The 27,058-nt window shown below is 39.6% G+C and overlaps 1 protein-coding gene across 1 annotated transcript in view; it reads right to left on the bottom strand.

The window, feature by feature from the left end:
• Positions 1–22,972, bottom strand: part of LOC124805450 — a 34,389-nt gene extending 11,417 nt beyond the window's left edge. The window contains exons 1-3 of the mRNA XM_047266012.1: positions 21,278–22,972; positions 18,690–18,857; positions 6,553–6,709 (exon numbers count right to left, since the gene is read on the bottom strand). Of these exons, the coding sequence (XP_047121968.1) occupies positions 6,553–6,709; positions 18,690–18,857; positions 21,278–22,972 (2,020 nt within the window). The remainder of the gene's footprint in view (positions 1–6,552; positions 6,710–18,689; positions 18,858–21,277) is intronic.
• Positions 22,973–27,058: the final 4,086 nt, after the last annotated feature.

Raw genomic sequence — 27,058 nt, 5'->3', positions numbered from 1 at the left:
TTGTGGAGCATGCAGAAGGTTAATGTGAGAGGTATCATTAAGGTGAGAGGTTTTGAAATGAGCCTAATGACTTCATTAGGGATTTGACATTATGTTGGACTTCAGGGATGGGATCACTATGGCAGAATTTGTAGGTGGAGGAGTCAGATGGCACAAGCTTTCCATCAGGTAGTCACTGTGATTTATAACAACAGTGGTGGAAACTTTGTCTGCAGGAAGGATGATTAGACCAGAACCTGTTTTCAGGTAGGGACGTGGGGAAGGATGGTAAGTGATGGAAACCTCTTATACCAATATTTTTACAGGTCATGTAAAGGAAACATACCTAGCCTCCAAAATTCAAACTCCTTCTCTTGTTCAGGTTCATTAATGGTATATTCATGATCTGGCCTCAGCACCAAGAAACACTATTCTCACTTCTCTACAACCACAACACTCTGGCTCAAATCTGCTTCACCTAGTCCTCCTCAACCAACATGCCACCTTCCTGGATTTTGACCTCCACCATTCTGATGGCTCCATCTAGAGCTCTCTCTGTATTAAGCCCACTAATCACTAACAGTACCTGCATTTTTGTCAGCTGTCTTCCCTCATACACCCAAACATCACTGCCACACAGCCTCTCCACCCATGGGTGGTGCATCTGCAGTGATGAGAACTCCCTTGCCCGCTACGATGAGGGCCTTCACAGACAGGCAGTACCCCCAAACACAGTCCACAAACCATTTCCTGCACCATATTCTCACACACTCATAACCCTCCCACCATTTCCAAGAAGCAGCTACAGAGGATAGCACTCCTTGTTACCCAATATCATCCTGGACTGAAACAACTGAACCATATCCTTGCCAGGGCTTTGGTTATCTATCATCAAGACCATAAATGAGGGACAACCTAAACAAGAACCTTCTCACCTCTTCTAAAGTGGTGTTGTCTAGCCCACCCAATCTCCACAACATCCTAGTCCATCCCTGTACCACTCTCAATCACAACCTCTTGTCATAAGGATCAATTCTCTGTGGAGGCCCAGGTGCAAGATCTGCCAAATCCACCCACACAGTCCTGTCACAAATGCTACCTATCCTGTCAGACAGTGCCACCTGTGAAAGTAACTATATCATACATCAACTCTGCTACAATCACTGCACAACTCTTTATGGTGGTATGACAACCAATCCTGGGAATAAATGACCACTGCCAAACTGTCACCAAGAACAAAGTTGACTGCTACCTACCATCCCCATCACTTTTTCCTGCTGCCGGCCTCCAACCTCTCCCCCTCTTCCCACCCTATCCAACACAACCTCCATTCCACATCATGTCACCTTCCAAAATACAGTCCCAGTCCCACATTGTATCCAACCAGCATGATGTAGGGTCAAGGGTGTGTGTGCATGTGACTTTGTATTTGTACTCTATCTTGACAAAGAATTGATTCTAAAAGCTAGTAAGTTTTCTTTGTCTTTTGTGTGTATCTGTCAACAACTCAGTACCTCTGCTATTTGGTGAGTGAACTCCTTTACTTCTGAATTGTTTACATACATGCAAAAGTTTTCTGGAAAATCTGAAGCTGAAGACAAAGAATGTGTGGAGTCAATACAAAAGAACAATAAAGAAAATGAATGTGTGAGCACTGGGCAGCAGTTAAAGCTTGGTAAAAATAAATGCTTACTTCATGTGGTTCCTAGTTGGCCAAAATGAAGAAAGAAAGAGTACTAAAATAATAAAACTTTATACAATCCTTAAAACTATACAGTTTCAAGCTATCATATAGATAAAGCTTGTGAGTTTATATTGTCATTTGATAAAAAATTTATAAGTACAGTCTGCACATTTAAATATGAGAAAGTAATACAATAACGAAATTTCACCTCGAAGGACTATGCCTTGTGGCAGGGTGAGATGACAAGGCAGGGAAGCTCAGCTTGCTGCCTTGTAAGAGGAGAGGAGAAGCAAATAAGTCTGGCGTGGAGGATGGTCAATGGAAATAAAGATGGTGATGATGACCATCAATACGGTGGAGTGGACGAAAGAGACACCCTGTGAAATCCACTATGTGTCTGGCATGAAGCAAGCAAAATGGTAAGTGTCTAATCACCAGTGGGGCAGTTGGACTACTTAAACCTAACTAACCTAAGGACATCACACACATCCATGCCCGAGGCAGGATTCAAACCTGCGGCTCTAGTGGTCGCGTGGTCCCAGACTAAAGCGCCTAGAAATGCTCGTCCACTCCAGCCGGCCCAGTTCTAAAAAACTAGATCTGTCCAAAACATCAGATAACTAAGTACCATGAGGTGCAGCAGGAAACAAATATTTAGCTCAGGTGGTAATCAATTCACTGCTATCAAGAACAGTCTGACCAGACTGTTGGATTTTGTGACATCTGGAGTGCAGAGAGAGGAAGTCTTTGAGTCCTGAGATCAACTTCATCCATACACCAAAATCTTTTTTCGGCACACTAAATATAAATGGTCTGTTATGATCAGGAAACTTGCATGAACTAGAGAAAACCATAAACAAACAAAAGATACAAATAGTGGCACTCCAAAAAACAAGACTGACTAACAAAAATTCAATGTATTTTGGGAACTACAGACTTTTTGAAAGTAAAACAGAAATAATGAATACTGAAAAACACTCCACTTTTAGGGGTCACCTTTGCAGTCAGGGGAAGAATACTCACTTCCATAACAAATGTAAAAAATGGCTCTGAGCACTATGGGACTTAACTTCTGAGGTCATCAGTCCTTATAACTTAGAACTATTTAAACCTAACTAACCTAAGGACATCACACACATCCATGCCTGAGGCAAGATTTGAACCTGCGACCATAGCGTTCGCTCGGTTCCAGACTGTATCGCCTAGAACCACTCAGCCACTCCGACCAGCAACCAACGTAAAGCTTGTAAGCAACAGAATAAGTGCAAATAAAACACACACAATAATCAATACATAGGTCCCAATCACTGCTGAAAATAAAACTACCCATGAAGAGATATAGGAATCATGTGAAACACCAGAAGAAATAACACCTAAAACACCATAAAAAGCGATCAATTACACAGCTAAGCAAAGAAAGGGAGTACAGTTAACACCAGAAAATACCCAGCACATAAGTGGACTACCCAGAATGGATAAAGACTAGTTGAACTGTCAGGGTATTCAATTTTAAAGTCATGTTTGCACCCTTGAAAAAGAAACCATCGAAACAGGTGACATGGACAGCATTGAACACACTCATCGGTTATATCCAAACTGATCATGTAGCAGTTTTTTGTTCAAACCACAGAGAAATCTAAGTCCCAAAATTTGCAAACAGACTCAGACCATTACCTGACAACAATCAAACTACATTTATAACCACATACATTCACAGAAAAGAAGACAAGTCTCCTAATTTGACTCTAACAGGATCTGAACCATCTCTTATGGAAGAACTGGAGAAAAAGTAGGCAATGAATTGGCAACAACTCAAAAACAAATTTATCAAAATAGCACAAACTAATTTCTTTGCAAAAATGGGAAAAGTACCATTGACAGAATGAGGAATGTGAATATGCAGTTCAGTCTCAACAGGATCCATGTAACAATTGGAACAGCAATGATACAGAAGACAACTACAAAACACCCCTGGCAGTGATGAAAGAGACAGCCAAATTACTCAGAAAGACAAACAGGAAACATGAACAAGATCAATGACTTGAACTTGGAGAAAGACTTCAAAATAAACAACACACAAAATTTCTATAGGAACTTCAGAACAAAGCTCACAGGATAGCAACCATGAAGTCTCTGCTTCAAGAAACAAAATGGGGCAACTGGTTAATTGCTATGAACTTGCCAGATATTTCAAACTGCTGCTTAACTGCCAGAATGAACACAAAGATTCCCACCAGAAGAACCTTTGGGCACTAATCCAAATTCATTACTACCAGATGAAGAAGAAATAGCCAGACAGGTCAGGGGACCAAAAATCAATAAAGCATCAGGGGGAAGATGGTATAATACCAGAAATCCTCAAATCAGTATGCTCAAACACCATAACAGAAATCATCAAAAATCACACAAGACATTTGGTAAACAAAACAAAAATTCTGAAGGACCGGAAAAATGCATTGATTCACACATTGCACAAGAATGGAGACAGCACAGATGTAAATAACCACAAGAGAACCTCACCTAGACTGATCAGCCAGAACATTATGACAACCTACCCAATGACCAGTATGTTCACCTGTGGCATGAATAACAGCAGTCATACATCAAGGCATGGAAGCAATGAGCCCTGGAAGGAATTGGTACATCTGCACACGCAAGTCACATAAGACCTGTAAAGTCCAGAGATGGGGGTGATGAGCTCTGAGCTACATCCTATCATATTCCAAATGTGTTTGATTGAGTTCTAATCTGGTGAATTGGAGGGCCAGCACATCAATCGGTACTCATCACTGTGTTCCTTAAACTGTTCCATCATGCTCCTGGCCTTGTGACATGGAGCATCACCCTGTTGAAAAATGCCACTATTGTTGGGAAACATGATCATCATGAAGGGGTGTATGTGGTCTGCAGGCAGTGTACAATACTCCTTGACCATCACAGCACCTTACACAAGCTTCACTGGACCCATGGATACCCTCATGAATGTCCCCTTCAGCATAATGGAGCTGCTGCCAGCTTGTCTCCATCCTACTGTACAGGTGTCAAGCAGCTGCTCCCCTGGAACACAACGAATTCACGCCCACCCATCATCATGATGAAGAAGGTATCAGGATGCATCAGACTATGCAATACCCTGCCACTGCACCAATGCTCAGTGCTGATGGTCATGTACCCATTTCCATTGTAGTTGCCAGTGTCTTGGTGTTACCATTGGCACAAGCATGTGATGTTGGCTGTGGAGGCCCATCATTAGTAGAGTTCAGTGCACTGAATGTTCATATACACTCCTATTCTGCCCAGCATTAAAATATGATGTTAGTTCCACCACAGTTCACCACCTGTCATGTTTTACCAGTCTTCTCACCCTACGATGACCGGCACCTGTAATAAGAGGTTGGCCACTCAATCCCATAATGTCTGGATGAAGTTTCATCTCATGTTGAAGACACTCCCCACAGCACTCCTCGAACACCTGACAAGTTGTGCAGTTTCTGAAATGCTTGTGCCTGGCCTCCAGGCCATCACAATCTGCCCTTGGTCAGACTCAGATAGATCGTGCACCTCCCCCATTCTTCACACGAACAGTATACTCACTGATATTACGGCATTGTGCATGTGTCTGACTAGCAATCATTCCTCACCAGGTGCTGCTGCTATCCCCTGGACTGGTTTATATCAATAGTAGGTCAGTAGTCATACTGTTCTGGCTGATGGATGTATTTCAGTCACACACAAAATTCTACCTCAGTGTCTTCTTGAGAGAGCACAGGAACAATTTGTACCAAAAATTTAAAATATCAGGCTAGATTCAGACTAGGCCATTCATGTCCAGAGCAAATTTTGAACCTAAAGCTAATCCTCAGACATCAGAGAATTGGTAGCAAAAATTCAGTGTCCACATTTGTCAATTTCAAAAAAGGCTATGACTCAGTTAACTGTGAGTCACTCTTCTAAATGTTAAAAGAACAAGGTCTATACTTGAAAACACTTGCAATCTGATAAATACAAAGTTCAAGGTTACATTTACATGAGAGTTCTCAGATGCTTTCAAAATCAAAATAGGAGTAAGACGAGGATTTAGGCTGTCTCCAATACTTTTCAACTATGTTTTTGAGAAGCTGATACAAGAATGGCGTAAATCAATCACCAGAGTTGACCAGTCAACCACTAAGTAGAAGAAAGTCATCTATAAATTGCATGGTACTGGTAGATGATTCCACAAAATTAACAGTTTGCATTGTTGCAATGCACAATAATGTTCTGTAATGGAATTTACTGTAGTGTTGAACAGATTATTGAACATTTTTCTTCTAAATTACATTGTTTTCTTTATTCTCTGGTCCCATTTGAACATAATTTGTATGTATTTATATGTGAAATTGGACCATGACTCACTGATTTTGCCTTAGTCTTACATGGTTATTGCGTATATAGATCCAGGGGATTATTGTACTATATTATACATTTTGCACAAATTTCTAATTATTGCACATGAAAGAACAGAACTGAGAAATAAAATAAAATTCTGGTAGAAGTTTACTAAAGGGTGTTTTCATTTGGTATTAGAGAGGGGTGTGACAATTTAGGTGAAATCTCACCAATTTTGTGAAATATGTATTTTTATAAAATCTATCATTATGAGTACAGCTAAATTCATTTTCATAATTACATTTGCGACTTTCCTGAACGTGATCTGCACCTGAAGTCTGCATTTATGCTCCCATACCATTTATACTTTTGAATCTTCTAATATTTGCCACTGAGAAGATAACAATGGATCTATCTATGCACACTGCACTGGATGGCAAATTACTGGATGATGAAAATACAATGATGAAGAAAAAAAATTTTATCTAAAAAAATAATTTTAAGAAAATGAGCAGTAATACCATTACTGTATCCAGCACAGATCTTATCACTTCCAAAGAAGATATGGATGTTTGGTTTAATTGTCTTGAAACATTCATTAGACTCAGTTACATGAAATTCTGCATAAAGCAGTTCTTCACTTGGTTCTCCTGTTTCTGTCACACCCCAGCCTGCAACCTACAATATAATTATACAATAATTTCAGAGTCATAACAACAGGTAGTATACAGATCAACAGAGAGGTGAAACATATACAGGAACTTTGAAATATTGAAGTATAAAAATGTGAGTTATTTCAAACTGGGACACCTCAGAGATAAAGCTGCAGTTACAAGTAATTTTAAAACATGAAAAATTCCACAAGTTTATGTTGTTTTTGAATGACTTTACATAGTAATATTCCTCAATGTCTGACAATGTTATAACTATTCCATGACATTGCATCTATACATACAGCTCAAAAAATTTATGGACCAGTTGTATATCTGTAAACAGAGGCGTATTTCTACTCAGTGTGAGTAGGGAATGAAAAAATAAGCTAAAAACACCTCACAGTAAAATAAAATCAAAACAATAACCAATACAAAGGCAGCTTGTCACACATGTGAAATCAAAACCCACTACTCAATAATGCTGGACACAATGCTGCTCCAGCCTGTGCACTGCAACAAGCTTCGATACTCCATAGTATGCCATCCACAAAGTGGCCGAGGTGCTGCAGCTCACTCTTGCTTGTCCCACCCTCTGATACTATCAATACTGTAAGGTACAAAGCCTCAAGAGTAAAGCAATATTTCAGTATTGATAAAATGAGGGCTTTATGAGCTACCTTCTTTGTGAGTGTCCTACACTTCCAATGAATCTCAGTCTGGCATAAGCCTTACTTGTGATTAGCTTTATGTTGTATTTCCATGGTAAATCACTGTGTATGCTTAATTCAAGATATTTTATGGTTGTGAGCACTTCCAAAGATTGCAATAGTGTAATAATGTGTTAAAGGCTCTACCTATCTATTTATGCGCAGTATGTTACATTTGTTTGTAGGATCTGACTGCATTTAAATCCATAGTCAAGCTCTCTCCAGTTTTAAGCAGGTTTCTAATAGGACTGTAGAATCACAACACATCATTTCCATCTACCACAACTTTGCTCAGCACATACAGGTCTGAGACATCATGTAAAAAACCCTTGAACTTTCACCATTTATGTTCAGCATTTTAATGCCTGGTGATGAAATCTTCATGCCGACAACTCAGGTAATCTCAAATCTTTTACTTCTTACACTTGCCAAGCAGAAATATCCTCCTAAATTCCTAACCGCAGCCATATACAGTGACAGTATAGTGGTCTTATGATAAGTTAGTCCCTGTTCTACATAAAGCGAATCAAAAAGTTCAGGCCTCATTGTAATCAGTAGATCTAACAGACTTCCAGCATAGGGAGTCACCCTCATGCAGCCAACATTACTTTCCAAGAGGGCTAAGGAATGCATAAAGATTCTCAGAATCCAGGGGCCCTTGGGATGGAAAATTGCCCTTAAAAGATGGAAGAATCAGCAATGATCAATAGTATGAGGATGTAGAAGCCAGTGGAAACCACTGGATCTAAGACACTTAACCTGTATTCACAGGGCATGAGGCCAGTAACTGAGAAACTGTCTTGATGATCTCTCCACTGGATAAGATTCCAGATTAGTCCACCATTCAGATCCCGGGGAGTGAACCGCCAAACAGAAGGCAACTTTGAGTAAATGATTCAATGACTAACAAAAGGGTAGCATTCTACAAACAGAAAACGAAATTTCTGAAGTTTGAAGGTGATAGGGGAGCTAAAAAACCTAAAATGGCAAATGCAAAACCTCAATCTAGGTATAGTGAGGGTCATTGAAGTTAAATGAGAAGAAGATATGGATTTCTGATCTGACAAATATATCACAATAACAGAAGCATGGAGACGTGTAATCAGAGTAGGATTTGTTATGAATAGGGAGGTAGTTCAAAAAGTAATTACTTTGACGAACTCAGTGGTACTATTATTCTCCTCTAAATCAGTGATAAACCAATGCCAACAAAATTAATTCAGGTATACATGCCAACATCACGAGCAGAAAATGAAGGGAGACAGAGTATATTAGATCACTGAACAGCTAACTCAGTAACGTAAAGGGAGATGATAACCTAATAATCATGGGGGTGCTAGAGTATGGTAAGGAATATAAATAAATTACAAGAGAATATGGACTTCGTACAACAAATGAGAGAGGAGAATGACTCCTCAAGTTCTGCAGTAAAATTTAGCTGGTAACAGGAAATACACTATTCAAAAGTCATAAGAGGAGAAGGCATACTTAGATAAGTTCTGAAAACATGGGAAGATTTCAGCTGCATTGCATTATGGTCAGACTGATACTCTCAAATCAGATATTGGACTGTAAGGCATAACAAGATGAAGATTTAGACTCAGACCGCAATTTGTTAATTATGAAGAGTAGGCTAAAGTTTAAGAGAGTCATCAAGAAGACTCAACATGGAAAGAACTATGGTACTAAGGAATGATGATATGCATTTGAAGACTGTAGATAGTGTGATAATGTATACTATATTATGCATCTAAGTTGAAGAGTAATGGACATCTCTAAAACAGGCAACAACAGAAGTTTGACAAACAAATATGAGTACAAGTAAGATACCTTGTGCACAAAATGTGTATAAAATTAAAACAACTCACCCAGAAACACAACACTGATTAATCAAACTAAGAAACCCTGACTAAGGAAATGCCTATGATAGGAATGGAGTAGATGGTAATGGGAGGATGCATAAGACAGGTATTGTGTCTAGGTCTTTTATAGGGGTATGAGCAATGAGGCAAGGGGTTGGGAACAGGGGTGCAGTAGAGATGGACAAGAATATTGGATAAGTTGGACTGGAAGCTGTGAGAGGGTTAGAGAGGACAGTGAGGAGGATATTTCTCACCTATCAGGGCTGGAGGAGAAGTAGTCGAAACTGCGGCAAAGAATGTGATTCAGTTGTTCCACTCCTTGGTGGTACTGAGTCATGAGGAGGGTCTCTTTTATGGCCAGACTGAGGGTACTTGGGGGACAGTAATTAATGGGAGACAAGGCACAGGAGATCTGTTTTTGGAAAAGGTGGGAGGGGTAATTTTGCAATGGGAGACCCTTGGAAGACTTTGAGGTTGACTGATTTTCAATTCAGATCCAAGAACCATGAGTGGCTAGGCTGTATGCACAGGACATCTTGGCATGGAACAGGTGGCAGCTGTCAAAATGGAGACATTGTCAGTGGTTGCTGGTTCTGATGTGGACTGAGGTACTGATGCACGCATCAGGAGTTGGAAGTTCACATCAAGGAACTACATTGTTGGATTGAGGAGAATCAGATGAAGCACATGGAGGAGAAGCTGCTGAGGTTCTGGAGGAACGTGGACAGGATATTTCAAAAGTAAATCTACATATACATCTATCATTACCTTTCCTTTCCTATTCCACTTGTAAATTGACCAAGGGAAAAAGGACTGCCTATATGCCTCTGCATAAACCCTAAATTCTTTTATTTTGTCTTCATGGCCCTTATTATGCCAAATGTATAGTGGCAGCTGTAGAATCCTTCTACAGTCAGATGCAAATGCAAGTTCTCTAAATTAACTCAACAATGTCTCATGAACAGAACATAGTCTTCCCTCCAGGGATTCCCATTTGAATTCACAAAACACCTTCATATCACTTGCATGATGATCAAAACTACTGGTAACAGAACTAGCAGCACACTTCTGAATTGCTTCAATATCTTTCTTTAAACCCATCTGGTTAGTTTTAGGGCACAAAAACAACTACGGTCAGAACACGAAGATAAGGAAGGAGTTAAAAATGACTACACGTTAAGCCCAATTGACAGAAGGAAAGACAGCTAGAAACAGGGTCTTGGAGAAAGGTATCCTTCTTATACAGTCATCACCTAAAACTCTTGTGTGATCCAGATTCATTGATATTTTCATGATTTGGATTCATGGCAGAGATAACCTTTGTTCTCCATAACACGAACAGCTACTGCTAAATCCACTTGACTTCATCCTTCCAAACTAAACAATCCACCTTCCTAGATGTTGATCTTTGCCTCTCAGATGGTACCATAAATACATCTGTTCACATCAAGAGCACCAACCACCAACAGTATCTCCACTATGACAGCTGTTACAAGTTCCAATTAAAAAAGTTTCTTCCTCACTGACTGTCACTCATGGAAGCCACATACACAGTGGAAAGTAGGAGTTGTCAAAATATACCAATTACATTACCTAAGCCTTTATTGACTGACCTCCAGTGCCTCTCCTCTTATGACATAGCAGTCCTGTTAACCATCCCCACTACTACTGCTACTACTACTACTACTACTACTACTACTACCACCACCACTAAATTCCGGTCAAAAGCATTTCCTACATAATAAAAGGCAACACCATGTTATATAAATTATTCCGGCAATTACTTTGCAGTACTCTGTGTGGGCATAAAAGGTAACCAACTGTCAACTAGCATAAATGGCCACTGCCAAACTGTGTCAAGCTGCAAACTTGACCATTCAGTTGCCAAACATGCTGTGCACCACAACATTAAGGACATTCACAGCTGCAGCACTATGCAAGCAACTTGGATACTCCCTTGCAGCACAAGTTTCTTTAAACTATGTAGGTGGGAATTGTCTCTCCAGCATATCCTGTGTTCTTGGATGCCCCCTGTTCCAAACATGTGCTAAGCTGTTTCCCATTGCCTCACCTTACTTTTTCCTTCTTTCTTCTATAAATACAGCTCCTGTCCTATCCGGATTATGTATTACCTTCTCCCACCAGTCTTATTACAGCCCCCCTCCCCCTCCGTTATGCAGTCTCTCTCTCTCTCTCTCTCTCTCTCTCTCTCTCTCTCTCTCTCACTATTCCTTGCAAGACATCAGAACCCCTTTCATCTTGTTGTGCAGCTGCCTTTCCCAATCCTGCCTCACACTAACCTGCTATGCCCTCCTTGCTTATTGCATCGTTTCCAACCCCTTCCCCATATCCCTAACCCCAGGCAACTGATCACTCATAATCAATGTTGCTGTGGCTGGTGTAGAGTACACTTGGGTGTCTATCTGGTTGTGTGTGCGAATGAATAGCCATCCAGTTTTACATACTGTTAAAAAAAACTGAGAGTAGACACTACTGTAAATACTTGAAATTGGTAAATACATGACAAAGAATACCAGCATTGTATTAAATCACCAAAGTAAATTTCCCTTTCCCCTGTTAAGTGTAGCAATACAAATATTAGATTACAATTGTACACTCAGCTTTATTTTTCATCTATTGTTAAATATAATGATGTCTACACAAAAACTTTATTTTACAGTTTTAGTTAAGTATAATTATTTCTTCATGACATAAACCTGTAATGCTTTCCTTTGTTAACTCTCACATGTAACTACCTTTCTTTCTTTTTCATCTTCATTGTGAGTAATAGCTGTGTAAGTTGTTCATCATTTTATGTGTGTTGCTGACATTCAGTTACCACCAAACCATGGTCTAAGAATCTGATAGGTGGTTCATGGCTAAAAAATATAATTTTGCAGAATGTTAGAAAAGTGTTTCCTATGCAATATTAGTGAGGATGTGGTTCATCATAGTGATCAGAAATGAGGTAGTTGGTTTGGAATCAATCAGGTTCTCAATGGCAACAAGGCCGTGGGCACTGGGGATACTGGTGTAGAGGCAGGTGGCATCAATAGCAATGAGCAGGGTGCCAGATGGTAAAGGGGCACAAACTGTTGAGAGTGGGTAGAGGAAAATGTTAGAGTCTTTTATATAGGAGGCCAAGTTTTGAGTAATAGGCTGAAGACGTTGGTCCAAAACAGTAGAAATCATCTCTGTGGAGCTGCAGTATCCAGGCACAGTGGGGGCACCAAATGTAATTTTAGGAAGCATTTAAAAGGAAAGAATCCAGGAAGTGATGGGAGTGAGAAGGGGGCAGAGATTCCGGTTAGGGGTTCTTGGATGGACCTAAGGATCTGAAAAGGAAATGAAGTTCATGCTGCACTTCTGGCATTGGGTCACTGTGCCAGGAACTGGAGACAGATATGTGTAACAGCTGGTGGAAGCCATCACCTGGTTCATAAACAACAGTTGTGGAGCCTTTATCAATAGGTAAGATTATGAAGCCAGGACCAGTTTTTAGGTGGTGGATTGCAGTTCTTTCTACAGGCATGAAGCTAGTTTCCATGTTGAGGGATTTGGGTCATGATGGTGGGGCAAGGTTTGAGCATAGGAATTCATAGAAACTTACCACAGGATGATCTGGGCAGGGGGGATGGCGGGGTGAGGTTGTATCATAGATAGATGGAGGAGTATAATGAGTAAGGGTAGCATTCAATGTTGGTTATAGGTCAAGTCTGATTGGTAGGGTTAGTGGAGAAAAAGTGTTTCCATTGTAAGGACTGGGAGATGTAGCATGCCTCAATTTGGAAGTGAGGCAAAACATGAGGCATTTGGAAAGCTGATACTTCTTCAGGGCTGTGACTTTTGGAGGACAGGTTCATAACTGCATTACAAGTCTGTTTAGGCTCTGGCTTATGTAGGATTTGGGAGGAAATTTTAGATAATGTGGCAGATTAGTATGTCTGAAAGTAGGTCCATAGTTTTGCTGCCCATGAGTACTAAGTTTCCCAACATCTGATTGACTCCAAGCTCACAACCTTCTTCCTGGTCCTGCTCACCATGATCAGCTATATACTCATCCACAATTACTTCTCTTTTGACAGTAGCATTTATACACAAATCCATCATACAACCATTGGTACCCACGTGACACTATTCCATGGCAACCTATTCATGGGCCATCTAGAGGAATCCTTACCAACCAGCACTGGGAATACTGCCATTTCAACAGCTGATACCCATTCCACACCAAGATGCACCTTCCATGCAGCCTAGTCATCCATGGTTGTTGCATCAGCACTGACAAACAGTCAATTTCAAAATATGTCGAGGATCTCACTGGAGCCTTCACAGACTAATGTTACCCACCCCATCTTGTACAGAAACAGATCTCCCACACCTTGTGTTTTCCCAAGCTTCTATCATCCCTCACATATGCATTAATCAGCCACAAACAGGTGCACCGTCATGACTCACTACCACCTAGGACTGGAGCAACTGCATCACATTCCCTACCAGGATTTCAGCTATCTATCACTTTGCCTTGAAATTAGAAAAAAATCTCCTCCACACCTTCCACATTGGTATTCCACAGGCAACACAAAGTTTGCAATAACCTTGTCTGTCCCTATTGCATTCCCAGTGCCAGCCTCCTGCTCCAAGGCTCATATCCCTGAGAAAAACCTGGATACATCCCACACATATCCAACTACTACCAACTCTGGCAAGGGCACCACTAGCCCACCAAATCATCAATCAAGCTGCATGGCAGGATGTGCTCAACATTAGTGACTGATTTACATGCCATGTCATCTGGATTTTCCACACCGATAAGAGCCTTTTTGAACCACATGGGTGTGCACTCTCCTTGTGATATATCCCTTATTTCTATAAGCACCATGTCCATCAACCTTGCTAGTCCCTCCATCTGCCTATTCTCTTCCCTACTGCCTTTCCAGTCCTCCATCCTTTCCCCACAACATCTCTGCATGAAACCACAGACCGCATACAGGATATCCCCGACCTCTACACTGCTAACTCTGCCCATACATGTTCTGTACCTCCACTGCCCATCCCAACTGAGATAGCTACTTGCCCTAGCGGGGCAGTGGTACCTCGAGATGACAGTGGCTATGTGTGTATGTGAATGTGGATTATATCTGCGTGTGTGTGTGTGTGTGTGTGTGTGTGTGTGTGTGTGTGTGTGTGTGAGAGAGAGAGAGAGAGAGAGAGAGAGAGAGAGAGAGAGAGAGAGTCTGCCTGCCTCATGAAGGATTTTGTCCAAGAGCTAAAGTCACTATTGAATGAGCCTTTCCACAGTTCAGAACCTCCTGTATGTGCAGAGTAGCAGCCTATCATAATATTGACACTATTATTTCATCCCAGATTTTCCATTGTTGGATTTTATCCAGTTATCAACACAACTTCTAATTATGCTTCCTTCTCTATGTTGCACAGTAGTTAATTTGAATTACTTTGATAGGTGTGATTTGTTTACCAACTTTTCTGCATGTGTCACTAATACAGAAGTATTACAAAGGCATGATGCCAAGTTCCCATAAACAAGATACTGTTGTGACTCTTCAAGCTTTCCCTGTGGATGTATTGTAAATAGTCTTCATGGGTTTTCTGCCAGATCACATTGTGCAAATTCCACAATATTTCCTCAGAGCAACTGTCCAACATCATTAGGTGGTTCAATCTGGCTGGTGGCTAGATACGTCTGAGAGTATCCGCACGCTGATACCCCATTTCTAGAAGATGCACACGAAGAATGCGCAGCCACGGAAATCGCGCATGTGTAATGATTTGCCATATTCAAACTCCCTCTGCCGAAAATCGCAGAGTGGCTCTCTCATGCATGCACTGTATGCTGCATTTGTCAGCAGTGCAGCCAGCTGTTACACACCAATGGCCGTACTAGGCCAGTGTTATGATGGACCGGTTATCGAAGAATCTTGATTTTTTGGATGTGATTTAATAGCAGCCAACGCAGGGTTCCAGACTGCTCAGTTGAAATTACGTATCCTTGTTGATGAGATTATCGGCTGTACAGATATCTATTGCTCCCTTAATGAAGCAATCGCAGAAAGATGACGCTGGGAATAAAACTTGCATCTTTTCATAAATCATACGATGTCATGTGTTCCAGCAGTATTTGCAATTGCCAACTTTTCCAGTTGACAAAGGCGTGTATGACACTGACATTTGTCGCAGCATTCTTGTACTGTGTGGCATGTCTGGCCTATGTACGCTGCCCCACACTTACAAGGAATCTTGTACACACCACATTTCCTCAGGCCAAGGTCATCCTTAACTGAACCCAACAGGTTTCTCAGTTTTGCAGATGGTTGAAAAACACACTTAATTCCATATCTTCCAAGGACTCTTCTGATTCTTGACGACATGGCACCAAAATATGGCAAAAAGGCCAAAGTGGTGGGTGTCTTCATATCTTCATTCGGCTCCATAGATTGAACTTGCCTGGGCCTGAATGCATTACCTATCTATCTCTCAGAATTACAGTTTTGTCAGAACACTGTCTTCAAATGTTGTATTTCACTCAACAGGCTCTCAGCATCAGATACCACATGTGTGCTCTATGAACTAACGTACATAATGCACTACCATATTGTGCAGGATGATGGCAGCTTGTGGCCTGCAAACGTGGAGGGGATGGTGAAGAATGTATGTGAGTTTGACAAGTTACGTTGCAAGAGAGGTAGATTGTTAAGCAACTTTGCATTTTTACTGAGATGCCACAAAAAACAAACCATCCCTACATTTGCTAAATTTAAACATTGTATAAATTCTGCAGCTGCCATTAGAATTAAATGAGGTGTGAGTGCAGCACTTGTAAGAGAAAGGGTGCGCTATATGTGTCAGGAATTGTGCTCGGTGCCCAGACAATTACTACCACTCCATCTGAAGATTTCAGCAAACTGGGTGGATAGTGCCACTTGTGCACTGGCTGACTGGACTGAACGACAAGCTAAGGTTCATCAAATGACTAAATACAATCGACTCGAAGCCTGAATGCAAGGAGACTTGGCAAGAAGACGTACCGTGTTTAATCTCACGGAGAAGACTTTGGACGACGCTGCAGTTTCGGGTCTAGAGAAGGGTCTGCATTTTGCACCTACACCAGGGACCATTCCCATCTGAGATGTGATTAGTGGAATACAGCAGGCTGTTTCAGAACTTCCTCAGGATGCTGCTGTAGAGATTAGGCACGACACATGGCGTATCTTGACTCAAGCTTCATCTAAGAGCTCCTACTTTAACATCACCTCAGCTAAAAGAAATGCTCTATGAGAATTGAGAGAAGACCAAGACACCATCATCTTACCTGCTGACAAAGGAAATGCTACTGTACTTCCCTCACACACAGAATATAACAGCAAGATATACAAACTGCTCAACAATCCTGCATATAGTAAATTAAAAAGCGATCCGATGGGTAGGATCCATAGAAAAACTGTGGAACTCATCAGGAAGAGCTCAATTCCAGCGAAAGTCACTAAGGGTTTGCGTCAACAGGCTGCGGTTCCTCCTAAACTCTGCGGCCTAGTCAAGATCCATAAGAATGGCGTAACTCTCCGTTCCATTGTAAGTAACATAGGAGCACCGACTCATTTTGTTGCCAAATACCTTACATCACTATTGGGACCTCTCATAGACAAGTGCAACCATCACATTCGAAACTCTGAAGATTTCATAGGTAGCCTGAAAACTCTTAGATTGTGATCATCGGATCTGTAAGTAAGTTTCAGTGTTGTGTCTTTATTTACAAAGGTGCCCTTGCAGGACTCTTTGGAGCTCATTAGCAACAAGTTTGAGGAGTACATAGTAGCATTATTTAAACACGTGCTTACTTCAACATACATCTTATTTCATGACGAATATTTTGAATAAGTGGACGGTGTTGCCATGGGAAGCCTTCTGTCTCCTGTGGTGGCCAATTATTTTATGGAGGACTTTGAAGAAAAATCACTGCAGCCAGCCACTCTCAAACCCTCTTGTTTTCTGTGATATGTGGATGATACATTTGTGGTGTGGCCAAATGGACTTGATACTCTACCTACATTTCTTCAGCATCTGAATTCGCTCCATCCAAATATAAACTTCACAATGGAAGTGGAAAAAGATGGTACTTTACCTTTTTTTGATGTCTTGGTATGAAGGAAAGCAGATGGAACCTTGGGACACAGCATTCACCGCAAGCCAACACATACAGATCTGTATCTACAGGCCACAAGCTGCCATCATCCTTCACAATGCGGAAATGCATTATGTACATTAGTTCATAGAGCACATGTGGTATCTAATCCTGGGAGCCTGTTGAGTGAAATACAACGTCTGAAGACAGTGTTCTGACAAAATGGACATCCTGAGAGACAGATAGGTAATGCATTCAGGCCCAGGTGAGTTCAATCTATGGAGCAGAATGAAGATATGAAGACATCCACCACTTTGGCCTTTTTGCCATATTTTGGTGCCATCTCATCAAGAATCTGAAGAGGCCTTGGAAGATATGGAATTAAGTGTGTTTTTCAACCATCTGCAAAACTGAGAAACCTGTTGGGTTCGGTTAAGGATGACCTTGGCCTGAGGAAATGTGGTGTGCACAAGATTCCTTGTCAGTGTGGAGCAGCGTATATAGGCCAGACATGCCGCACAGCACAAGAACATTGCAATGAACATCAGCGTCATACATGCCTTCGTCAACTGGAAAAGACAGCAATTGTGGAACACTACCTGAATACAGGACATCATATGATTTATGAAAAGATGCAAGTTTTATCCCCAGCGTCACCTTTCTGGGATTGCGTCATTAAGGAAGCATTAGATATCCGTACAGCCGATAATCTCATCAACAAGGATATGGGATTTCAACTGAGCACAGCCTGGAACCCTGCGTTGGCTGCTATTAAATCACGATGCGAAAATCAAGATTCTTCTATAACAGACCCGTCACAACACTGGACTAGTATGGCCATCGGTGAGTAACATCTGACTGCACTGTTGAGAAACACAGCATACAGTGCATGTGTGGGAGAGGGAGTTTGAATATGGCAAATCATTACACATGCGCGATTTCCGTGGCTGCGCATTCTTCGTGTGCATCTTCTAGAAACGGGGCATCAACGTGTGGATACTGTCAGTCATACCTAGCCACCAGCTAGGTTGAACCACGTAAAGATGTTGGACAGTTGCTCTGAGGAAATATTGTGGAATTTGCACAATGTTATCCAGTGGCAAACCCATGAAGACTATTTACAAGATGCCATTATACATCTACTAATCTGCACTGTTAGGCCAGCCAAATAAACTGATATTGCCATGAGGTAAGAATAAATACATGGCAAATCCTTTATTTCTCTATCTGATGACTGAAAAATATGCAACTCATAGTAAGACATCACCAGCTGTTTTCTTACTGGATTCAACGTACATGTCCTTTATCACCTGGTCCAACATAGTAAACATCATCCCAGTCCACACACACAGGACTAATCATTTCTGTAAGCTGAAATGGGAAGTCCACTGTCAGTACTGCTATGTCATCATGAAATGCTGTTGCTGACCCCTGGAAACTTTGAGGGATATCAATGGCCCTTACCTGCAAATTTCAGAAACAAATATTATTTCAGTTCATGTGAATACTACCTAAAAATTTCTCTTCTGTCTGCAAATAAGATGTTCATTAACTTTTAACATTACCATGAATACCAAAACCTAGAAGCATATGATTCTAAAGATATATAAGTACAAATATGTACATAAATGTTATCAAATATGGCACATAGTGAATACTCATTTTATTTTATTCTTATTGAACTTTTCTGCACACACCATTATCCTACTAAAGATCTCACAATTAAAAACATTTTAGCAAGATAACAGACAGTGCACAACAGATGAAAGGGACCATAACTCATGTTAACTGGCAACAAATCTAATTTCACACCTCAACAAAAGTTTGGAATATCATAGAATTTAATACAATGACTTCTTATAGTACACCCATCAAGGTTTGTACAATATCTTATTGACAAAATAAACATAATTCCTTCCAAAAACAAAAACACTTTTTGTTAGTTACAAAAATCATTGCAAAACAAAGCAGTCTCTCTCCTAAGTGTACACCTTGGAAACAAAAACAGTGATGATTATTAACAGTCTGTAGTAGCATGTATTGCCTCCTGACATACAGACGAGTTCTTCCACTCTCCAAGGTATGCTCTGGATAACAGCATCGAGTTTATCTTGGGGTATGTGGTCCCAGTGGCAGCTTCACTGAGGTCCTGAAGATTGTCAGGTGGATTCGGATGCTGTGCAATGGCCACCTTCAACCCCTATGCATGTTCAATTGCATTCACGTCTGGAGACGGCATTGGCCAATGCATTTGGTTGACATTGCATCTTTGAAGTAACCGAGACACTGCTAGAGTATGGTGCAGTCTCGCATTATCATCAACTAGGACGAAGCTATCACTGACTTCACATCTGTGGGGCCTTACAATTTATTTATTTATTTATTTATTTATTTATTCTTTGCCCATGGACTCCAGCTGAAATTCCAGCTGAGAGTATTGGGTGTGTCATACAATAGCCTATTAACATCAAACTTGATTTCAATATATATATAAATGAAACAAATGATTAAACAGAAATAGTCCATAATCATACAAAGGTTTTACATGTTTCACATTATACGTACACATAAATAAAAAAAACATACAGAAATGATAATTTTTACAGGTTATTTCAGTAATGATATATTTAAACACCATCTTAGTATTCACTCAAACTGTATATACATTTCTCTGTGAGATATAGTTTCAAATGATTTTTAAAACATTTTAGATCTGTTTCTTTTTTAATGATTTTGGGGAGTTTATTAAAGAACCTTTTGCCTGCTTCTTCTGGGGCAGTCACAGTCAGTTTTAGATTTCTGTTTATCATGTAGTAATTTTCATTTCCTCTTGTACCGTGTTTGTGTACATCTTTATTTAGGAGGTGTTTATCACTTGACCTTACCACCATTATACTTTGGTATATATACAGTGAATATACTGTCATTATATTATAGTGTACAAAAGCTTGCCTACAGGTCTGTCTTGGTGGTATTTTTGCAATGCATCTCACTGCCCTTTTCTGAATTGTGAATATTCTCTTTAGGTAGCCAGCTTGTGTATTTCCCCATATATGAACTGAATAAGACAAATGTGGGAAGACAAGTCCATAATACATTGATCTGAGGACTTTATCACCCACAGTCTTAGCTGTTTTATGCATGATGAAGATCTGTTTGTTTATCTTTTTACACAGTGCATCTATGTGCTCCCCCCATGCCAAATGTTTGTCTATTATAGTTCCTAGAAAATTTGTGCTGGTTACTTCTTTAATAGTCTTTCCATTTATATTAACATTTATATTATAAGTTTCACTATGCTTGGTCTGAAATACTACATTCATTGTTTTAGACTGATTCATAAACAGGTTGTTTTGTGTTAAATATTTATTTGCATTTTCAATAGTCAGGAGAGCTTCCTTCTCAAGCTCCTCCGTTGTGTCAGCTGTGCAAATGATTGTTGTGTCATCAGCATACATTGTAAGTTTCTGATTTATATAGCTAGGGAAGTCATTTACGTAGAGTATAAATAGTATTGGCCCAAGCACAGACCCTTGCGGCACACCGTGTTTAACTGTTTGTAATTCTGATATGTAGTTTGTTATATTTCCCCCACTAGTATGTCTGATTTCTGTGCATTGTTTCCTATTTGTAATGTATGATTTAAGTATGTCATAGCATTTTCCTCTAATTCCATACTGATATAATTTCATCATTAATTTTGAGTGGTTCACACAATCAAATGCCTTAGATAGGTCCATAAAAATCCCACAAGTCTTTTGTTGCCTGTGAAGTAAATTAAGAATGTGCTCAATTATATCTGTTGATGCTGTTTTTGTTGACTTCCCTTCTCTGAAACCATGTTGTGATGAATGCAGTATACTGTACTTTGTTATAAAACTTACAATTCTATTCTTTATTATAATTTCATAGATTTTAGCAAATGTTGAGATCAATGATATTGGCCTGTAATTTCCTAATTCATCCCTGTTCCCTTTCTTAAATATTGGCTTCACTTTACTTACTTTCAGTGAATCTGGAAATATACCTTCTTCTATCGCAGCATTCAGCAAGTGTGTCAATGGTTTTAATATACATTCTCTGCATTCATTTATGAGATGTGATGTGACACCATCCAAGCAAGAAGAATGTTTAATTTTAAGTTGTTTTATTAGGTTTGACACTTCTGCATCTGTTGTAGGTATGAAAACCATAGTATGATTTGTATGTGGGGGGTTTAACAATTTACTTACTGCATTTGTTTTATTTTGACTTATTAATTCGTCTGCTACAGTAATATAATATCTGTTAAAAGTATTGGCTACTTCTAGAGGGTTTGCGTTGCTTTTCCCACTCATCAGTGGACAAATGTCCTCTGCCCGATTTGTTACTTTTCCTCTCTCTCCATTAATGAACGACCATAAACCTTTTGAGTAGTTCTTTCCCTTATCTATAGACATCCTGATGAATGATGCTTTAGTTTTTCTGATAAAACTACAGTACTCTTTCTTTTTTATTTTATACAGTGTGTTGTAGGCCTCATTATTTTTTTGTTTGGAGAGGTCATAATACACTCTCAGATTATTTGTGGCATGGATTACTTCTCCAGTCACCCAGCTTTTCTTTTTTTGTTGCTGTTTGACAAGCCTTTTACTAACAGGACATGTAACATCATAATAATAATTGAATAAAGAATAAAACTGGTTCCATTTGGTGTTTGCATCTTTAGCTGCATATATTGTTTCCCAGTTTTCTGCCTCTAACATCTTTTTTAGCAGATTTATGTTATGTGGGTAGTTCTGTCTTCTCATCTCCCATATCTTCTGCACTGAATCACTAGTCTTTATATTTATGTCTATCATGATTGCAAAATGGTCTGCTAATGTGGAGTTTATTACCTGTGTGTCACAATAGCATGTAGGAATATTTGTTATTACATGATCAATAATAGTTCCACTATGCTTTGTTACTCTGGTTGGTTTATCTATTTTTATTTTTAGATTGTATATGCACAATAAGTCCAGTAGGGTCTTAGTATTGTCTGTATTTTTACTCATGTCTATGTTCAGATCTCCTATAATGATCAAATAAGCATATGTTTTTGAGAGGTGTTGGATTATATCTTCCAGCTGTTCAAAGAAGGTTTTAATTATACCATTTGGTGATCGATACAAACCTAATACACAACATAAATTCCCAGCAATTTTAGTTTCCAGTGCTGTAGCTTCAAAGCTCAATTCTATTGCATATTTTGTTATATTTATGGCTTTAGTTGATTTGTAGTTAGAAAAAATGGCAACCCCACCACCTTTATAGGAAGTTCTGCAAAAACTGGCTACTTTCACATAATTCTTCAAGTTGTACATTCCTATGTGATTTTCTTTTAGCCCATGTTCTGTAACTACTAGAATGTTTGGCATATACTCCTGTAATATTACCTCTAGTTCCTCTGTTTTATTGTTTATGTATTGAACATTTTGGTGAAGTATTCTAACAGTTGGCTTTAAATGTAATAGTTCCCCTTTCTGTAATATACTAAGCACTTCACTTGCTCCCTTTGCTTCTGGTACTATGCAGTGGTTTTTTTCAGTTTGTGTCATTTAATCTGGATCGTATCTTTGTCCGGTGTTTATATTCCTCTCACTATTGTCACACTGGTATTTAAGATGGACAGTTTTACTTACATCTTTTTCCATGTTCTCTTTCTGCTTACTCGGTACCATAAAAAATCCTCACTTAGTGTAGCAGGTGTCCTAGTTCTTGGGCATCTGTCTTGATTGGAAGCTGCTTCTGCTGTTGATCTCCCAGGCCTCAGGCACCTCTTCTGTGTGGTTGCTGTTGCAGGTGGCTCCTGTGCTCCCCGACTTGGTGACTGCCCTTCTTTGTTAGCTGCTGCGGCTAATGACCTTTGTATGTTTTCCTCACATGCATTTTCATTGCCTTGAGGTAGTATTTGGGGTCTTCTGTTCTGGATGCTGTTGCTGATGACGACAGCTCTGCTGATGATTGTGGTGATTCTGCTACTATTGGTTTATCTGACACTGCTGCTGAGAATATCTGAGCCTTTGCTGCTGCTACTGGTGTTTGTTGTAGCTCTACTGCAGATAATGATGGTTCCACTGTTACAGACAACTCTTGTTTTGGCGGAATTGGGATTGGAGACACTTCCATTACAGATGACTCATTAATGAATTTAAGTATTTCGGCACTAATAATCTTTTTCCCTTTTACGTTCATGTGGAGACCATGTCTTGTGAAGTGCTCTCTTTGAACACTGTTTATCTCTACGAAAGTCGTATTCTGGAAACCTCTACATATTTTCTCAAATAGCCTGTTTGCTGTAACAATCTCGATGTTTACGCACGAGTTTTCCATCAGATCGTGCCTCCTGGGGATACTAACAATGTAGAAATGCACTCGAGGCATCCTTTTGATTGTTTCCTTTAGGATTCTCGTTGCACGCCAAGTTTCATTACAGTAAACATCATTTACGCCTCCTATTATGATGCAGCTGTTACCGGTCGTTAATATGTTGTCACTGTTTTTCAGACTTTCGTGTAATGGCGCACCTGGTTTGATGATGCCTGTTACATTAAGGTCTGGGTGATTTCTTCTCATAATTTCCGTAACTCCTCTCCCATGATTATCTGCAAAAATATATGTCTGTTGCTTGTATTCTTGCTTATGCATAACGTGGTTGTTTACTTTTTTTTCCTTATGAATATTTACCTTGTGTTTTTCTCCGTTTAATCCACTTGTATATTTTTGTGTGGATAGTTTGTTCATATTTTTATCCATAGATGCACTATTAACACTTTCTTTTCTTGCGTTTAATTCACTTGTGTCTTTTTGAGTGATCAGTTCGTTCATATTTCTAGTTACAGTCGTACTGTTTACACTTTGTACATTTGGTTGTGCATACCTACGAATTTTATGGCTAGCATTAATGAGATCTTGTTGCCTTGACGATTCAGACAGTTCCCGTATGGTTAGTACCAAATTTTCCATTGTTTTTATATATTTTTTTTATAATGTCAAGTTCTTTTTGAAGTTCGTCATGCACGCTGTCTTCTATTCCCGCGTAGCACTTTTCACTCGCGATCTCACGGCCGTTACACTCTATGTCACATTTACACTGTATTTGAAAATCTTCTTGAGCATAACAGCGTGAATGGCACCATTTATGTTTAAACACTCATATTCTAACTCCATTTAGCACTGTTTCGTCACAAACAATACACTTCATTGAAATTAAGTCCTCAAAAACTGCAGAGCGGTTTAAAGTTATGTGTACACTTGCCGCCATATTGTACTATTTTTGTAAAACCTCCTGGAAGTATCAAAGACCAGTCAAATTGCTGTAGATAGGAATCAGAGGAGTCCACCATCCTATCATTATTACCAACCAGAACATTACATTTCCACCCGCAAACAGATGGACTTCCTGAATGTTTTTAGTGTTGTATAGCCCTTCTCCAAACAATAAACTTCTAATGTCTGGTCGCAAACCAATCCTGTCTCATCACAAAACATAACATTACTCCATTCAGGAATGGTCCAAAGTTGATGTGCAAGAACCCAGGTCCTTTGACTGTGTCAGTTCTGTTGGTTTAATGCAAACCTTCTCATTCACCTTCTGGAATGAAGATCACCCTGATGCAGCCTTAAATGCACTGTTTGGTCTGAGATATGAATCCCTGTTGCCTGGAAGAAGTCATTTCCAACATTTCTGGCAGCTGATGTTGGGCACCTGCGAGCCAACTGTTGGAGGAGACGATTCTGCATTGTTGTTGTCATAAAAGATGACAACTGCTGGGTCTATCCTTCACATTTCCTGTCTCTCTATATTTTCCACTCATCACAGATACATCACTTTGAGTGACATGTAATTGATTGGCAACATACTGCTGTGTATGACATGCTGATAGTAAAGCCTCTATCCACACTCTATCAAAGTGTTGTACGCCTCTATGTGGCATGCTAATGCAGTGCTGAACACAAACTGAATGAAGCTGTTGTTGATACTGTACTGCTCATCATGTGCCATCGTGGCAGCAGTTTTTTCATGACTGGAGAAGGCCCACCAGGCATCCTAATAATAAACGTCATCCAGTATATGGGCTCTAACTGCATAATGCATGAGCCGCCTAGGACAATGAGACCACTAATATCTTGGACTGCATTTTATGATAGTCTAGTATTCCAAACTTTTGTTTAGCACTGTATTTTAAACGCTTGGTAGTGGAAAGTAAATAAAAAATTAATAACAATATAATTTTTTTGGTTATAAGTTGACTTCCATAAGACAGAAGCAATTTGTAGTCACAGCACTGTTGCTTAATAGTGCTTGGGATAGTACAGAAGGTTTAGATGAGACCAGACAATTTATGACCACCATTCACCTCTAAATTAAATGGACAGTAATATAAACAACAACAGAAATTCTTGTATAATAATGGAAACAATCAATTACTGACAAAGTAATTTAACTGCATACTTAAAAAAATCTACTCACCAAGCAGTGACAGAACACATACATAAAGGACAGTTGTAATTGGCAAGCTTTCGGAGCCAGTGGCTCCTTCTTCAGGGAGAAGGGTTGAAGGGGAAGGAAGAGGGGTGAAGGAAAAGGTCTGGAGAGGTGTAGGAAAAGGGTTAGATTTTAGAAATGTCACCCAAAACTGTGGGTAAGGGGAGACTTACCTCATGGGATGGGAAGGGAAGTCTTGTGGACATGTTTTACATTTCCTGTCATAATTTTGTGGGAACAATTAGAAACAACAAAAAATTATATTATATCTTGATTACTGGTAATTACAAATACTGTTGGTACAAATAAACTATTCCATTCCTCTGAAAAGAATTCCTTAATACTCTAAAAAAACATTTATTCACATGAAACTCTTCAATGCCATTTCAAAGTAGCGTCCACTTGAGTTGTTTAAATTCTTTGGAATTTTTTTTAAAGATTTGATCCTCATGTAATATGAGTTTCTGTCTGCACTGTTTTGTCACACCTTTCCGGATGATAATCACAGACTATCCTTGTATTATAGATATGAACATCTGTGTTTAGACTGTAGTACTGCTTTTATTTTAAAATTAGTTGAACAATTTTATAAATACATATTTATGGCAGTGTTCATAAATTATTGCATCCCACTGCAAGACTCAGTATCAATAAGCTTGCACAGAATATTTATTGCCTTTGTAGGATGAATACCCATCTACATTTACATCTATATTCTGCAAACCACTGTGAAGTGCATGGCAAAGGTATGTAACACTATGTCAGATATTAGATTTTTTTCTGTTCCATTCACATACAGAGAGCAGGAAGAATTACTGTTTGAAGGCCTCCACACATACTATAATTAATCTAATTTTGTCATCATGAGCAATAATTGAGGGGTTGTTGTATATGCCTAGAGTCATCATTTAAGGCAATTTCTGAAACTTTGTGCACAGGCTTCCTCGGGATGGTTTACATCTATCTTCAAGAGTCTGACAGTTCAGTTCCTTCAGAACCTCTGTGACTCTCTCCCATGGGTCAAACAAACCTCTGACCATTTGTCCTATTCTTCTCTGTATAAGTTCAATATTCTCTGTTAGTCCTCCTTGATATGGGTCCCACACACTTCCACAATATTCTCAAATAGGTCACAAGAATAATTTGTAACCAATCT

Source organism: Schistocerca piceifrons, chromosome 7, assembly GCF_021461385.2.
Source record: "Schistocerca piceifrons isolate TAMUIC-IGC-003096 chromosome 7, iqSchPice1.1, whole genome shotgun sequence".
Classification (NCBI taxonomy): domain Eukaryota; kingdom Metazoa; phylum Arthropoda; class Insecta; order Orthoptera; family Acrididae; genus Schistocerca; species Schistocerca piceifrons.
This window is presented reverse-complemented; position numbering and strand designations above follow the sequence as displayed.